Here is a 17,142-nt window from a genome sequence, read left to right as displayed (position 1 = left end):
ATTTTAAAACTTTGGAAGTGGTTCAGAGGTTTGCTAGATTAATATCTGGAATGAATGGGTCAATGTATGAGGAAAGGTTGGACAGGGTGGCCTTGTTTCCATTGGAGTTTAGGAGAATAAAGGATGACTTGATGGAAGCATACAAGATCCTGAATGATCTTGACAAGGCGGACATGGAAAGAATGCTTATCCTTGTGGGTCAATCCAGAACTAGAGGGGATTGTTTCCAAAATTAGGGGAGATAGGAAGAATTTTTTTTCTCTCAGAGTTGCCCATCTTTGGAATGCTCTGCCTTAACATGCAGTGGAGCTGGAATCACTGATTTGTTTTAAGGCAGACATGGATTGATATTGATAAACAGAGGAACAGGGAATCCAGGGTTACTGGGGACAGATGGGAATGCTAAATTTGAAGCTCAAACTGGTCAGCCAAAACCTTTCTGAATGGTGGAGCAGACTTGGGAGGCCAAATGGTGTCTTTCTACTCCTATTTTGTATATTCAAAGGTATATTTTTAAAAAAACCTTGTAAAATTCAGCCTTCATTACATCATTGAAGAACTGAGCACTTGTAGGAATATATGAAATTGGATTGATAGGCTATCCTTCGGATCTGCTGCCCTTCAAAGGATCATAGCTAATCCTTTACCTTAAATCCATTTTTGCTCCACTAGCTTAATAGTCTTGATTTCCTTTGCATCCAGAAAAGGATCAATTCCATGGTGAAGATGTTCATTAACTAAATATCCACAGCTCTCTGAGGTTGAGAATTCCAAAATTTGCATATGTCTGAATGAAAACATTTTTCCTTCCTTCAGTCCTAATAAGCTGACCATTTATTCCAAGATTGTGAATTGCTGAATTTGATTCCTGAGTCGGGGCATATATTTTCTCAGCATCAACTAAGTCATATTGTGTTTTTATTAGATCACTTAGCAATCTTCTAAATCCAAGGGAGTAGTCTATTCCATTTGTATTCCATAAATCATTCTGTTGGGTAGGATGAAAATAAAGCATTTTTAAAACAATTAGAAACTTGAAAAGGTTGGCAGAGAGATCAGAGTGTCCTTATACACAAGTCATACAAAACTAACAGTGCAACTGTCCACTCTGAAGGCATACCATATGCTAGCTTTTATTGCAAATGGGTTGGAGTACAAGAGTAAAGAGGATTTTGTGCACTTGTAAATGGCTTTGGTGGATCATGAATGGCGAATGCATACAGATTTGCGTCGGACTCAAAGGAGGACATACAGGTTCTAAAGAGAATGCGAGAAAACTTCACTAGTATGATCCCTGAGATAAAGGGATTTGCATATATCCAAATGGAGTACCTGCACTTAGTCCATAGTCTATGCTCTGATGTCTTTAAGAACCCACACAGATACTACTTAAATGCTGCAGAAGTACCTGCTTCCCCCATGCAGTACTTTCCATACACTTACCACCCTCTGGGTGAATCTGTTTTGTTCAGATCTCCTCCAAACCACTTGCTCCTCACCTTAATCTTATGCCCTCTTGTCTTAGGTATGTCTACCATGGGGAAGATATTCTTGCAATCTATTATTATGAAGACAGGGTGATAGGTTTGTGTTGTTAGAGCAGAGAAGGCGGAGTGAGGACTTGATTGAGATGTTTAAGATTATAAGGGGCATAGGCAGGGTGGATTGAGACAGTTGACCCCCCTCGTCGAGGGGTCAATAAGAAGATGAAGTGCAGAAGATCTAGAGGGGATTGGAAGAACTATTTCCTCACCTGGAGGGTGGTGGGTGTATGAAAAATGCTGCCTGGAAGGACAGTAGAGACAGAAAACTGTACGGCTTTTAAAAATACATAGGTGAGCACTTGTAATGTCATAACATTCAACATTATGGGCCAAGTCCTAGAGAATGGGATTAGTGTAAATTGGTTGATGCAGACCTGTTGTGCTGAAGAGCCTCTTCTGTGCTGTATGACTCTGACTCATCAGGTATTAAAGCTGATGGACAACAGCCAGGATTGGAATGACAAGTGGCAAGTAACATTCACACCATACACACGCTAGGCAATGAACATCTCCAACAAAGCAAAATGCAACTAAGTCTCCTTGACATTCAATAGCATTTGAAGAATACCCCAATACCAACACCTTGATGTTGCCACTGACTAGAAATAGCCAAGTGGCTGAGTATACTAAGAATTACCAAAGAGAAGAAACAAAACTGGATTAGCCAAATACTGTGGCTTTGAAACAGGGTCACAAGCTAAGAACCCCGCAGCGAGTAACTCACCTCCTAAAGCCCTATCTGAAAGATGCAAATCAGGAGTGTGATGGAATACCCTCCACTTGCCTGGATCGGTACAGTTCTAAAAACAGTCAAACAGCTCGACGTCATCCAGGATAACTTGCACTGCACTGACATCAAACATTCACTTCCTCCACCAGTAAAATAAAGCAGTTTGTATCATCTACAAGAGACAGTTACAGTAGCTAACCCAGGATTCTTCAACAAAACCTTCTGAACCCATGAGTTCCATCAATTAAAAATGACACGAGCAGTAAATACCTGGATGACTCTCCGCAATAGCATTGTGCGTAAAGACCACCATAGACTGCAGCAGTTCAACACAGCAGCTCATTGACACCCTAAAGGAATTTAGGTGTGGGTAACAAATGTTGGCCTAGACAGCAACACCCTTATCCCAGGAATAAATATTTACAAACTGTTAACATGGGAACTGCTCTGATTCTTCCAAACATCTAACAGTTCCATTCACTTGCATTGCTGATTTTCCTCACTCTCTTTCCTTACACTGCCCCCAAGGGCATTGGCACTTATTGTTTTAAAACTGTGTCAAAACATATTTAGAGATGGCAGCTGCCCTGAAGCATCACCCTCCATAACACTATTATTTCTTAACACTCTTTTTGGACACCATTACTGAATTGTGAGGTGATAACTAAAGCAGAATGCTGCCTGATTGGTATTATTTAATCAGCTTGTCACTAGGTTATCATAAGAGCAGACAGAGTGCAACAGGCTAGCTTGCTCCAAAAAGTTAATTCATCATGGAAATTTCTGGCCCCAAGAATCTCTTATTTTGACCATTTCATACTAAGTACTGGAGAATTTCCATCTGTGTAGGATTGGCCATTTGAAGTCTGCATTGGAAGAACAGCTGGGAATTAATGGAGAATGGGAGGAATTAAAGAGGACCATGGAAAAGTCAAGCACTTGATATAGTTATTTATCAATGGCCAATATCAATAGTGCCACTGAGGTTAAATTGGATCAACATCAAAGACTCACCAGGCCGAAACTTTACTCTTTAAAGGGAAACAATGGCTTATAAGCTTAGGAGTGTTGAGATCGATAGACTGCTGCCAAACAGCCCAGAAGCAAGGTGCTCAGTTCACTTCCACGGCTACTAATATCATTAATGACTGAAATCTACAGCAGCATTAATAGAAATGAGGAAACCACCTGAATGTTGATTAATGTTTTCATTACTTGACCAGTACAGACGGTTCTGGAGGCTAGGTTGCCTGGATATCTGTTCTGAGACACGATTCCCTTTAGGATAGCTCTCGACTGATGTAGCCGCAGAGTAGCTCCTGCTTGTCTTCGACTCCATCAATTCCCTGAGGATAGTAGTGAGTCTGACTGCAGAAGGACAAATTGAGTTGTGACAGTGCTTTCTAACAATTTTCAGTCTCACTACACCACTAGCAGCATGTTTAGAGCAAATTCAATAGGCACTCAACCAGGAACACAACGGATACAGAAGAGTACTTAAAAAATGGAAAAGTCCATGTTTTCTGAATCAATATTAGGATCAGAAACATTTGTTTACCCAGTTGTCAAAAACTAGTCCAAGTCAACCCCACGTCAATTTTGTGGTTGTTATGTTAAACAATCTGCCATGAGGTGGACATAAAAGATCCCACAGCACTAAGCTGACAATGAAAAGGATAACCTAACCAATATTTATCCCTCAATCAACATTACTGAAATAGATATCCTGAACATTTATTTGTTGATGCTAGTAAGAGTTTGCTGTGCATAAATTGACTGTTCTGGTTTGTAAATTGCAACAATAATGGTGCCTCAAACACACTGAATGGGCTGTGAAATGATGTAGGATATTATGAAACATGTAGCAGAAACAAAGTCTCTTTTATTGCAAACAACATAAAGATAAGGGAGATCACCAAAAAGACAACTCTATAACATCATTCTATACTTCAAAACGAGATGTAATACTAGAAGATGATAGCCTGCCCAGTAACAACTAGGGAACAAATACAATTATCCCAAGGTCTAAGCTGCAACAAAGCTGTTATACCTTTATTTGAATTCATTAAAAAAAAAACAAATTAAGAATCTACTGATGACCATGAAAAAAAAAAGGTCAATTGTCGTAAAACACCAACCTGGCTCACTAATGTTGTTTAGGAAAGGAAATCTGCCATTCTCACCCAGTTTGGCCTACTTGTGACTCCAGGCGCAATGTGGCTGACTCTCAACTGTCCTCTGAAATGGACTCAGCTCAAGTGTAGCTATGGTTGCGCAATAGCGATGTCCAAATGCCATGAGTGAATTAAAAGTAAACTACAATGCATGGATCGTTTCATAGGGACATGGTGAGTGAGTTGATAGATACATTTGAGCTGAAGAATTGAAGTTATTTGATTAAATTTAATTAGTTAATAGAATGATGCCCTTATTTAGTTGCCAGTTTTGCTATGTTGCAGTGTTTGGACAATTTCATGGGAGGATTCCCAAGGACAGAGTTCAACAGCGTTCCTTGTTTCCAGACTGCAGCACTTCCATCATGAGCACTTGCTAATATTGCTCAGAGTTGATTAGTCCATATTAAGTGCAGTAGCAATGCAATGAAGGAGTTTTACCAGGATGTTGATGGGGCTGGAGAGCCTTGGTTACGAAGAAAGATTGGACAGACTGGGTTGATATCCTTAGGGAAGAGGTATGATTAAAATGTATGAAGTTATGAGGGACACAGATAGGGTAGACAGGAAGAAATTCTTCCCCTTTGTAGAAGGAACAATGACAAAGGAGCATAGATTTAAGGCAAGGAGCAGAAGGTTTAGAGGAGACATGAGGAAAACCTTGTACCCAGAGATTGGGAGGAATCTAGATGCTGTAAAGGTGGTAGGGACAGAAACCCTCAGAACATTTAAGAAGTACTGCATTTAGATTTACATTTGTAATGTCAAGGCATACAAGGCTATGGACCAAGTGCTGGAAATGGGATTAGAATAGCTAGGTATTTGCATTTGACCAGTGCGTATGGGCCAAAGGAGCTTTTCTGTGCCATAGACTTCTATGACTCCGAAATCTCATGCAATTCCACCCAACAGTTATGGGAAAAAAGGGAGAAAAGTGGATTTGAAGATGAATACATCAGCCAATGATCTCACTGAATGACAGAGCAGATTTGATAGCTAAACGGTCTACTTTTGCTCCTTCAGTTTCAAGTTCTTGTTTCACAAAAAATCAGTTAGATGGCAATAGATGTGTATACTAATACAGATTTTTGAAGTCTTTAAAAATTAAGAATCATTTAACAGAGACTGAAAGAATTACAGAAAAGCTTTAAAAATATTTTTGTTTGCCTTACATTGAGACACAAAGGAAACCACCAGCAGATTTTAGCTCTTATCTATTTAATAGATTGTAAAAATCTAGCTGTTTGAGTGAAGGGAAGTAATTGGGAGGGAGGGGAGTGAAGAAAGAGAGGGGGCAAGGGAGCGAGCGATAGCATTTATGCAACACTGTCTGCAAGACAATATCTCCTTCCACCTAAAGACAATTGACAATTCATGCAAATCCTATCAAATATATCCAAGCATTCACTGCCAGAGACAACAGGTGGGCTGTGATCTGCAACTACCATCATTGGTTCAGCCAGGCTTGTCCATGATTCCAAAAATACCAACCAGAGTCAACAAGTTTATTTCAAACCCCACAGGAGATCAGAGACATATCACACAGTGGCTGCTACTTTAAGGGAGTCAGTGAATTCAACATGATAGGAGAACATGATAAAACATTCTGGCCAAATGCTTCCTAAAGCTCTTGATGTAAACCCTCTTAATTTTACTAACTGAAAGATCTGCAACTTACAACATGTTTGTGTGACATGTGCAAAAAATCATTTTATCTCAATGTCAGATCCGGTAGAAAGATTGTTAATTTTTTTTCATGGATATGAGTATTGCTGGTGGTGTGTCATTTATTGTCCAATCCCAAGTAGAAAATGGTAGTGGTGAGCTGTCTTCTTGAAATGCGGTCAGTGAGATGTAGTTATAAACAGTGATAAAGTGCTATCATGGTGTCTACTTCCTCAGACATGTCAAGTCAACAGATGACTTCGAGGTGGTTCCTTACTGTCATATTCTATTTAAATGTGGCAGCAGCAGCAACTGAGGAAAGCTTCAATCAAATATAGGTCCCACAGAGTACTCAATGAAACAACCAGAGTGGCCTTGCTTTCATCAGGTTGATAGATCAGCACATCCATGTATCCCATTGTATCTTGTTTTGCTCTGCGCTGCCCAAAATTGGTTATGGTACGGCAGTTAAATTATTGACCTCTAACCTGGGTGGCATGGTGACTCAGTGGTTAGCACTGCTGGCTCACAACGCCAGGGACCTGGGTTCAATTCCACCCCTCGGGTGACCATCTGTGTGGAGAGTCTGTATTCTCCCTGTATCTGTGTGGGTTTCCTCTGGGTGTTCAGGTTTCCTCCCACCATTCAAAGATTTGCAGGTTGATGGATTGGCCATGCTAAATGGCCCCATATTGTCCTGGAAGTGTAGGTTGTGCGGATCAGCCATGGGAACTGCAGGGTTACAGGGATAGGGTAGGGGGTGATTCCGGGATGCTCTTCGGAGAGTCAGTGTGGACTACTTGGGCCGAAAGCCCTATTTCTACACTGCAGGCATTGTATAAGACTGGAGGTTGGCTGACATGATGCCATTATTTAAGAAAGATGGTAAGGAAAAGTCAGGAAACTATAGAGTGGTGAGCCTGACATCAGTGGTAGGCAAGTTGTTGGAGGAAATCCTGAGGGACAGGACTTACATATATTTGAAAAGGAAAGGACTGATTAGGGATAGTCAGCATAGCTTCGGGCAAGGAAAATCATATTTCACAAACTTGATTGAGTTTGCTGAAGAAGTAACAGAGGATTGATGAGGGCAGAGCGGTAGACGTGATCTACATGGACTTCAGTGAGGTGTTCGACAAGGTTCCACATGGGAGACTGATTAGCAAGGTTAGATCTCATTGAATACAGAGAGAACTATCTTGTTGGATACAGAACTGGCTCGAAGGCTGAAGATAAGAGGGTGGTAGTGGAGGGTTGATTTTCAGACTGGAGGCCTATGACCAGCAGTGTGCCACAAGGATCGGTGCAGAGTCCACTGCTTTTTGTCATTTATATAAATGATTTCGATGTGAACATAGGAGGTATGGTTGGTAAAATGTGCAGATTACATTAAAATTGGAAGTGTAGTAGCAGCAAAGAATGTTACCTCAGAGTGCAATGGGATCTTGATCAGAAGTGTCAGTGGGTAGAGGAGTGGCAGATGGAGTTTAATTTAGATAAATGTGAGGTGCTGCATTTTGGGAAAGCAAACCTTACTGGTAAGGTCCGAGGGAGTGTTGCTAAACAAAGAGACCTTGGAATGCAGGTTCAGAGTTCACAGGAAGAGGCTGGAGCTGTGTCCCTGGAGTGTCGGAGGCTGAGGGGTAACCTTATAGAGGCTTAGGTGATGAGGGGCATTGATAGGAAAAATACACAAGGTCTTTCCCCTGGGGTGGGGGAGTCCAGAACTACAGGACATAGGTTTAGGGTGAGGGGGGAAAGTTATAAAAGGGACTTAAGGGGCAACTTTCTCACACAGAGGATGGTGCGTGTATGGAATGAGCTGCCAGAGGAAGTGGTGGAGGCTAGTACAATTGCAGTGTTTAAAAGGCACCTGGATTGGTATACGATTAGGAATCGTTTAGAGGGATATGGGCCAAGTGGTGGCAAATGGGACTAGATTAGGTTAGGATATCTGGTTGGCATGGACAAGTTGGACCAAAAGGTCTGTTTCCGTGCTGCACATCTCTATGACTCCATGAGTAGCCCAGAGTCTGATCTATTCAAAGCAGATTGCAATTTTGAATTGTACTAACATACCGAATCCAGCTTTTTACATCCAGTTTAAGTGATCTGAAGCTACAAGATTCTAATAAAAACCCATGTGGGCAGTTAACATCCTTCCCTGGCCTGGGTATATATGAGAATACAATAAAGAATAAACATTAGTGAGTTTTGAGAAGATTTGTAGCTCAGGTTAAGGTTCTGGATGTAAGTTTGCTTGCTGAGCTGGAAGGTTCATTTTCAGACATTTCGTCACCATTCTAGGTAATATCATCAGTGAGCCTCCAGTGAAGCCCTGGTGTTATGACGCACTTTCCCTTATGTGATTGGGTTTCCTTGAGTTGGTGATGTCATTTCCTGATTTTTTTCCTGAGAGGGTGGTATGGATTACCCAAAATTCACAAACCAGGAACCCTCCTCAGACTCAATCTCATTACAACGTACAGATTAGCCAAGGAACTACACCAAAGACTAAAACACTTACTAGAAGACTCGTGCCACTCCATTCACTCCAGCCAAAGATTTCTGAACAACAAAGACACCAAGATGGAAGAGGATGAAATCCTGGTCTCCTTTGACATAACAGCCATGTTCACGTCCATCAACATCTACCTGGCCAAAGAAACACTGCCTACACTATTAGAAGAACCAAAGATACATATACCAAACACCACCAACTTCATCAGCAAGGACAACATTGTCAAGTTAGTAGACCTATGCCTCACCACCCACTTCATTTTCAATAACAAAACCTGCAAACAAACCAATGGAATACCCACTGGATCTCTGATATCCGGGTTCTTAGCAGAGGCAGTAATGCAGAGATTTGAACAAACAGCTCTGCCAACCATCCAACCCAAACTTTGGGTTCACTATGTGGATGACACCTTTGTCATCACTAAACAAAACAAATTAGAGGAAACCTTCAAGACCAAAAATAATATTCTTACTGTCATAAAATTCACAAAAGAGGAGGAAAACAACAACAAACTGCCATTTCTAGATGTCACAATAGAGCAAACAGCCAATGGGGAACTTCAAATCAACATCTACAGGAAAACAACACATGCGGACCAAATACTGAACTACAGAAGCAATCATCCCAACATACACAAACGAAGCTGGGTTTATGTCGAGGCTATCTAGATGAGGATCTAAAATCTGGAATTAAACCATTGTCAGGAGTAATCATTTTTATGCATGCTTTTATAAACCACAAAATGGCTTCTTAATACAAAGTGACATAACAAAATGGCTTCAGGATGCAAATTAACACCGTGTTTAAAATGGCTTCTCAAGGCTGCATTCCTGCATTGCTGAGCTAACTGATTCACAGCATGGAATTAACTAAGCTAGAGAGGACATTACTAACTATTTTAGTTAACCTTGAAATGCAGGTGGGAAGAGATAAATGTGGAGTAAACAACTTTGTTTTCCAGAAAATATCGTTGGATTAACCTGCTGTCCATTATGTCATTTACTACATTTTATTGAATTTATTCTGTAATTAAGGCTGTACTATTTCTTAAGAAACTTATAAAAAATTGCCTTTGTTCTAAGTGAAATTCCGCACTTTCTCCAAGGAACACAGAAGCTGTTAACCTCTGTGTTGCTGGACAAACCTGTGCCAGGCATTGGATTAACTGTGAAACTTGCTGAAGCAGACCACATTCCTGTTGATTATTTAACCGATCGCAAAACCGAGAGACCCCTCCCGGGGGCCAAGATCTTCACAGTCACGCTCCCTTCAACCTGCTACAGGATACCTACTCCTTTCAGCATGTCAATCACACATTCCCACCAGGGCGTCTGTGCATTTGCAGGCTGTCAGTGGTAGTTTAAATACTCGTAGCCATGTTTGTGGATGTTGGGATGATTGCTTCTGTAGTTCAATATTTGGTCTATGTGTGTTGTTTTCCAATAGATGCTAAAGTTCCCGATTGGCTGTTTGCTCTACTGTGACATCTAGGAATGGCAATTTGTTATTGTTTTCCTCCTTTTTTGTGAATTTTATGACAGTAAGGACTTAATTTCAACAAGCCACCACTGCAGCACAGAGGCACTACACAGAGCAGAGGAAAATCACCTATACAGGATATTCAAAAACAACGGGTACCCAATGAACACAGTCCGCTGATTTCACAGCAACAAATCCAAACATGCAGACAAAATGCGTCCAGGAACCCTAGTCACTCTCCTCTACATTAAAGACATCTCAGAAATGATTGCCAGACTACTCAGACCTCTTGGCATCATGGTAGCCCACAAACCCACCAACTCATGAAAACAGCAGCTAAGGAATTTAAAAGACTCTAAACAGACAAGTAAAACTAATGTCATTTACAAAATATCTTGCAAGAACTGCAACAAATGCTACATTGAACAAAAAGGCAGAAAACTAGCTACCAGGATACATGATCATCAACTAGCCACAAAAATACATGACCCACAGACCCACTATCACTAATATCCTTACATACAGATGAGGAAGGACACCACTTCAGCTCGGACAACACATCCATCCTAGGACAAACCAAACAGAGACATAAACGAGGATTCTGAGAACCATGGCATTCCAACCGGTACTCTATCAACAAAAACATCAACTTGGACTCCATTTACCACCCTCTGAGAAAGAGAACAGGAAATGATATCACTACAGGAAATGACACCACCAACGCAAGGAAACCTAAACACATACATCAAAAGCAGGTCATAACACCTGGGCAATCATTTGGAAGGGACAAAGGACACGAGGTTTATTGCATAGCAATGCACTGCTAAAATGCATAAAATTTAGAATTGCTACTATATTCACATCACAAAACGGTGCAAGGGCCTGTATCATACCTCCTCTTGCACTCCACTGTTATTTGTCATCTTGCTTCCATCAGAGATGGTGATTATAACAGATGGTTCAAGAAAAAAAGGATTCCTTCCCTGCAAAATAAAAGCCATAAAATAAGCTGATTTCAGAGATGTCTGTACATGGCAAATTTTACAGCAGGTTAACTCATAATTCCACACCGGTTCTCAAAAAATTCAGTTCTCAAAAAGCATAGATACTAAAGAAAGAAAGGCAAGCAACACAAAGTTCTTGGAAACACTGATATTTTAAAACTTTGTTTCAGTAAAGTTTTTATTCATTGTTGCTGCACAGACTGTACAAAAGTACTTTTCAAATAGAGATAACTTGTATTCCTTTCAGGACTTTCATGGCCTGAGTGTATTCAAAAGATTTTTATAGTCTTTTAAGGACCTCTTTAATGTTAATGTTGATCTCTCTCTCTCTCTTTCTGTACACTCTGGGCATCTGTAACACTGTATCCTGCACTCTGTTCTTTTACCCTAATGCACTTGGAGAATACGATTTGCCTGTAAAGCACATAAGACAACACGTTTCACTGTACTTCAGTACACGTGACAGTAAAAATCAAATCAAATCAGTCGCAAGTGTAGTCAACATTCCAGGAATCAAGCTGATAAACCTTTGTTGTGTTCCCTCCATTGTCAGAATATCCTTCTTCCAAACAGGAGACCAAAGCTACACATGATACTCCTGGTGTGGTCTCACCAAGGCACTGTACAATTCGAATCCTCTCAATATGAAGGCTTACATATCATTTGCCTTCTTGACCACCTGCTGCACCTGCATGTTTTTTGTACTCCATGCCCCTATTTATGAAGATCTCAATCTTTGCTAATCACTCTCCCAATATGCCCTTCCACTTCAAAGACTGATGCACATGCAGTCCCAGGTCCCTCTGTTCTAACTCCCTTGTGAAAGTAACTCTTGAATTTAATTTGACTGGCCTTTCACTGCAATACATTGCATCGCAGCTCTTTTCATTAAAAAGATTCTCAGCACACTTCGGACATTTTAAAATACAAATGCTCGCAAATGTCTTTTATAACTGACAAGTGACAAGTAGCATTAACGCCGCACAAATGCCAGGCTATGACCGTCTCCAATAAGTGACAATCTAAGTACTGTCCCTACCACTGCCCTTGATATTCAGTAGTGTTACCATCACCGAATCCTCCACTATCAACACGCTTGAGAGTTATCATTGATGAGAAGCTCAACTGGATTCACCATATAAACAGAGTTGACAGGAGCAGGTCAGATGATAGAAATACTGAGGTGAGTAAACTCACTTCATTACTGCCCAAAACCTGTCCATTTTCTACAAGGCACAAGTCAGGAGTGTGATGGAATACTCCCTACATGCTGGATGGATGCAGCCCCAACAACATTCAAGAAGCTTGACACCATCCAGCACAAAGCAGCCTGCTTGATTGGCACTACATTCAATCATCCACCCCCTTCACCACCAATGCTCAGTAGCAGCAGCGTGTACTGACTACAAGATCCACTGAGGAAGTTCAACAAAGATCCTCTGACAGCTCCTTGCAAAACAAAACCACATCCATTTGGAAGGACAAAGGCAGCAGATACATGGGAAAACCACCACCTTCAAGTTCTCATTCAAGCCACGCACCATTCTGACTTGGATATATCGCCAACCCATGACCGTTGCTGGAATAAAATCCTGGAATTTCCTTCCTAAAGGAATTGATTGTCAACTCACAGCACATGGACTGCAGAGGTTCAAGTAGGCAGCTCACCTCTACCTTCTCAAGGGCAAGTAGAGACGGGCAACAAATGACTAGCCAGTGATGCCCACTTCCCACAAATGAATAAAGAAAAACATCAAGGTGTCCCAAAGCACTATATAGCCAATTGAGTCGTTTTGAAGCATAAACATAGAAGTAATATTGGAATCATAGCAGACAATTTGCAAAAAGCATCTCGAAGGCAAATGCATCGATGATTCGACAACCTATTACCATTCTGGTGTTGCTGAGGGATAAGAGGTGGTCACTCTTGCGAATAGTGGTCATAGTAGGGACGTGAGCTCTTTTACAAAACAGCAAAGACTGTCTCACCTGAAGGATGGCACTTTCAACAGTAAAATATGAGTGCTGAGGTAAATAGTCATTCAGCACAACATGCAGTACACAGGCTAACTACTATAAGCCATGTGGATTTTTTAAAACATAGGTTTATCTAACTTGCTGGAATTTTGCTGTTGATACAATGTACACGGACTTCCAAAAGGCATTTGATACAGTGCTGTACAACAAACAAAACAGCAAAGTTACAGCTCAAATACTTAGAGGAAAAGCAGCAATGTGGATATGAAATTGAATAACTAACAGAGTACTGTTTAACAGATGTCTTTCAAACTGAAGGAAGCTTTGGTTTGAGACCTAGCACTTGCTCATGTTTATTTATGACTTATACCTTGGTATACGGGACACATCTTCAAAACTTTCCAATGATACCAAACTTGGAAGCATTGTGAACTGCGAGGACAACAATACCCAACGTCAATAGGGAAAACAGGTGGTGCAATAGATGGACAAGCGGCAATGAAACTGAATACAGTGCAATGTAAAGTAATTAATTTTAGAAGGAGAAACAGAGAAAGAAATAAAGAGTACAAATCTCATGACTCTTACACTTGCAAGAAGTGCGTCCAACTGCAGCTCTTGTTTGACTGCATGACGGCCCTGGAGCTGCAGATGGACTCACTGTGGAGCGTCTGCAATTCTGAGGAGGTCGTGGATAGCACGTTTAGTGAATTGGTCCACTGCAGATTAGAATTGCTGAGGGAGACAGTGAATGGGTGACCAAAAGCAGAGAACGAGTAGAAAAGCAGGGCAGGTGTCCCCTGTGGTCATCTCCCACCAAAACAGGTATACAGTTCTGGGTACTGTTGGGGGAGATGGCTCACCAGGGGAGACAGCAGTTGCCAGGATCATGGCACCGTGGCAGGCACTGCTGTTCAGGAGGGCGGGATAAAGATTTGTAGGGCCATAGTCATAGGGGATTCAATTGTAAGGGGAGTAGATAGTCGGTCCTGTGGCCGAAAACGAGATTCCTAGATGGTATGTTGCCTCCCAGGTGCTGCGGTCAGGGATGTCACCGATCGACTGCAGAGCATTCTGAAAGGGGAGGGTGAACAGCCAGTTGTTATGGTGCACATTGGCACCAATGATATAAATAAAAAGGGAGATGAGGTCTTGAAGGCAGAATTCAGGGAGCTAGAAGAGAAGTTAAAGAGGAGGACCTAAAAGGTAGTGATCTCAGGCTTGTTACCAGTGCTCCGTGCTAACCAGGGTAGAAAAGAAAGAATAGGCAAGATGAACACATGGCTTGAGGGATGATGTAGGAGGGAGGGGTTCAGATTTGTGGGACACTGGGACCATTACTGGGAAAGGTGGGACTATTACAAATTGGACGGTCCACACCTGAACCAGACTGGAACTAATGTCCTTGGGGGAGTTTTTGCTACTGCTGTTGGGGAGGGTTTAAACTAATGTGGCAGGGTGCTGGGAACCAGAAGAGAAGACTAGTAGACAGTGAGGTGGAAACTGGAGACTGTAAGGATCACAAAGTTAGCATTACCAAGGGGAAGCATAGGCAGAGAGCAGATGAACACAAAAGAACTGGCGGCCTGAAGTACATATACTGTACTTAATGCAAGGAGTATAGTGGGTAAGGCAGATGAACTTAAGGCTTGGACTGGTACCTGGGAATATGACATTACTGCAATCAGAGACTTAAGTGAAGGAAGAGTATGATTGGCAACTAAACGTTCCAGGATGTAGATACTTCAGACGAGACAGGGAGGGAAATAAAAGGTGAGGGGGGGTGGGGGAGGAGGAATTGCATTGCTGGTCAGGAATGGTATCACGGCTGTGCTAAGGGAAGACATTATGGAAGGCAGTGAGGCGTGATGGGTGGAGCTGAGAAATAAGAAAGGTACAGTTATATTGATGGGGCTGTATTACAGGCCTCCCAACAGTGAGCGTGAGGTAGAAGAACAAATAGATAAACAGATTATGGAAAGATGTAAAGGCAAAGGGTGATGGTGATGGGAGATTTTAATTTTCCCAACATTAGTGTCAGAGGTCTGAATGGGGTAGAATTTGTAAGGAGCATCCAGGAGAGTTTTCTAGAGCAGTATGTCAATAGTCTGACGAGGGAAGGGGCCATATTGGACTTGGCGTTGGGAAATGAGCCAGGCCAGGTGGGAGAACTTGCAGTGGGGGACTTCTTTCGGAATAGTGACCACAATTCTGTAAGTTTTAGAATACTCATTGACAAAGATGAGAGTGGTCCTAAGGGAAGATTACTAAACTGGGCCAAGGCCAATTATATCAAAATTAGGCAGGAGCTCAGAAATGTAGATTTGACACAGCTATTTGAAGGAAAGTCCACATCTGATATGCGGGAAACTTTCAAAGATAGGCTGAAGATAGTGCAGGATAGGCATGTCCCTTTGAAAACAAGGAATAGGAAAGGCAAGATTTGTGAACCGTGGATGACAGGAGAAATGATGCGACAAGCCAAGAGGAAAAGGGAAGCGTACACAAGGTCCAGGCAGCTAAGAACTGAACAGGTCTTGGAGGAATATCGGAAGAGTAGGACAAATCTTAAACGAGGAATCAAGCAGGCTAAAAGAGTCATGAAATAACTTGAGGGAGCAGAATTAAGGAGAATCCCAAGGCCTTGTATTCTTACATAAGAAACATGAGGGTAACCAGAGAAAGGGTTGGTCCACTAAAGGATAAGGAATGAAGGTTGTGTGTCAAACCTGAGAAAATGGGTGAGATTCTCAATGATTACTTTGCATCAGTGTTCAATGAGGAATGGGAGGTGATGAATGTTGAGATTAGAGATAGAAGTTTGTTTACTCTGGATCACGTTGACATAAGAAGGGAAGATGTATTGGGTAGGCTAAAGGATACGAAGGTGGACAAATCCCCAGAACCGGATGGGATCTATCCCAGGTTGCTGAGGGAGACAAGACAGGAAATAGCTGGGGCCCTGACAGATATTTTTGTAGCATCGTCTAACACAGGTGAGATGTCAGAGGACTGGAGGGTTGCTCATGTTGTCCCCCTGTACAAGGAGGGTATTAGGGATATTCCAGGTAACTACAGACTAGTGAGCCTGACGTCAGTGGTGGGAAAGTTACTGGACAAGGTACTGAGGGATAAAATCTATTTATATTTGGAAAAAACTGGACTTATCAGTAATAAGCAACACGGTTTTGAGAAGGATAGATGGTGCCTCACCAACTTAATAGAGTTCTTTGAGGAAGTGACCAAGTTGACAGATGAAGGAAGGGCTGTTGATGTCATATACATGGACTTCAGTAAGGCATTTGATAAGGTTCCCCATGGTAAACTAATGGAGAAAGTGAAGTCATATGGTGTGCATGGTGTTCTAGCTAGGTGGATAAAGAACTGGTTGAGCAATAGGAGACAGAGAGTAGTTGTTGCGGTTCTGTTCGCCGAGCTGGAAATTTTTGTTGCAAACGTTTCGTCCCCTGTCTAGGTGACATCCTTAGTGCTTGGGAGCCTCCTGTGAAACGCTTCTGTGGTGGTTCCTCCGGCATTTATAGTGGCCTGTCCCTGCCGCTTCCGGTTGTCAGTTTCAGCAGTCCGCTGTAGTGGCCGATATATTGGGTCCAGGTCGATGTGTTTGTTGATGGAGTTTGTGGATGAGTGCCATGCTTCTAGGAATTCCCTGGCTGTTCTTTGTTTGGCTTGCCCTATAATGGTAGTGTTGTCCCAGTCAAATTCATGTTGCTTGTCGTCTGCGTGTGTGGCTACTAAGGATAGCTTGTCGTGGCTACTTGATGTTCATGAACATCAACTAGCCACGAAATGCCACGACCAGCTATCCTTAGTAGCCACACACGCAGACGACAAGAAACATGAATTCGACTGGGACGAAACGTTTGCAACAAAAATTTCCAGCTCGGCGATCAGAACCACAACAACGAGCACCCGAGCTACAAATCTTCACCCAAACTTTGAAGAGAGAGTAGTAGTTGAAGGGAGTTTCTCAAAATGGAGAAAGGTAACCAATAGTGTTCCACAGGGATCAGTGCTGGGGCCACTGTTG

The 17,142-nt window shown here is 41.9% G+C and overlaps 1 protein-coding gene across 3 annotated transcripts in view; it reads right to left on the bottom strand.

The window, feature by feature from the left end:
• The window catches only part of LOC122561996 (integrator complex subunit 6-like), a 77,652-nt gene that overhangs the window by 12,834 nt on the left and 47,676 nt on the right, over window positions 1-17,142 (bottom strand). The window contains exons 4-6 of one of the 3 annotated variants that reach the window (XM_043714361.1): window positions 11,007-11,096; window positions 3,463-3,642; window positions 648-988 (exon numbers count right to left, since the gene is read on the bottom strand). In XM_043714361.1, the coding sequence (XP_043570296.1) occupies window positions 3,613-3,642; window positions 11,007-11,096 (120 nt within the window). In that variant the 3' untranslated portion in view covers window positions 648-988; window positions 3,463-3,612. The remainder of the gene's footprint in view (window positions 1-647; window positions 989-3,462; window positions 3,643-11,006; window positions 11,097-17,142) is intronic. The other 2 variants (XM_043714360.1, XM_043714362.1) reach the window with 2 other exon arrangements.

Source organism: Chiloscyllium plagiosum, chromosome 24 (assembly GCF_004010195.1).
Source record: "Chiloscyllium plagiosum isolate BGI_BamShark_2017 chromosome 24, ASM401019v2, whole genome shotgun sequence".
In the NCBI taxonomy this organism is placed as follows: Eukaryota; Metazoa; Chordata; class Chondrichthyes; order Orectolobiformes; family Hemiscylliidae; genus Chiloscyllium; species Chiloscyllium plagiosum.
This window is presented reverse-complemented; position numbering and strand designations above follow the sequence as displayed.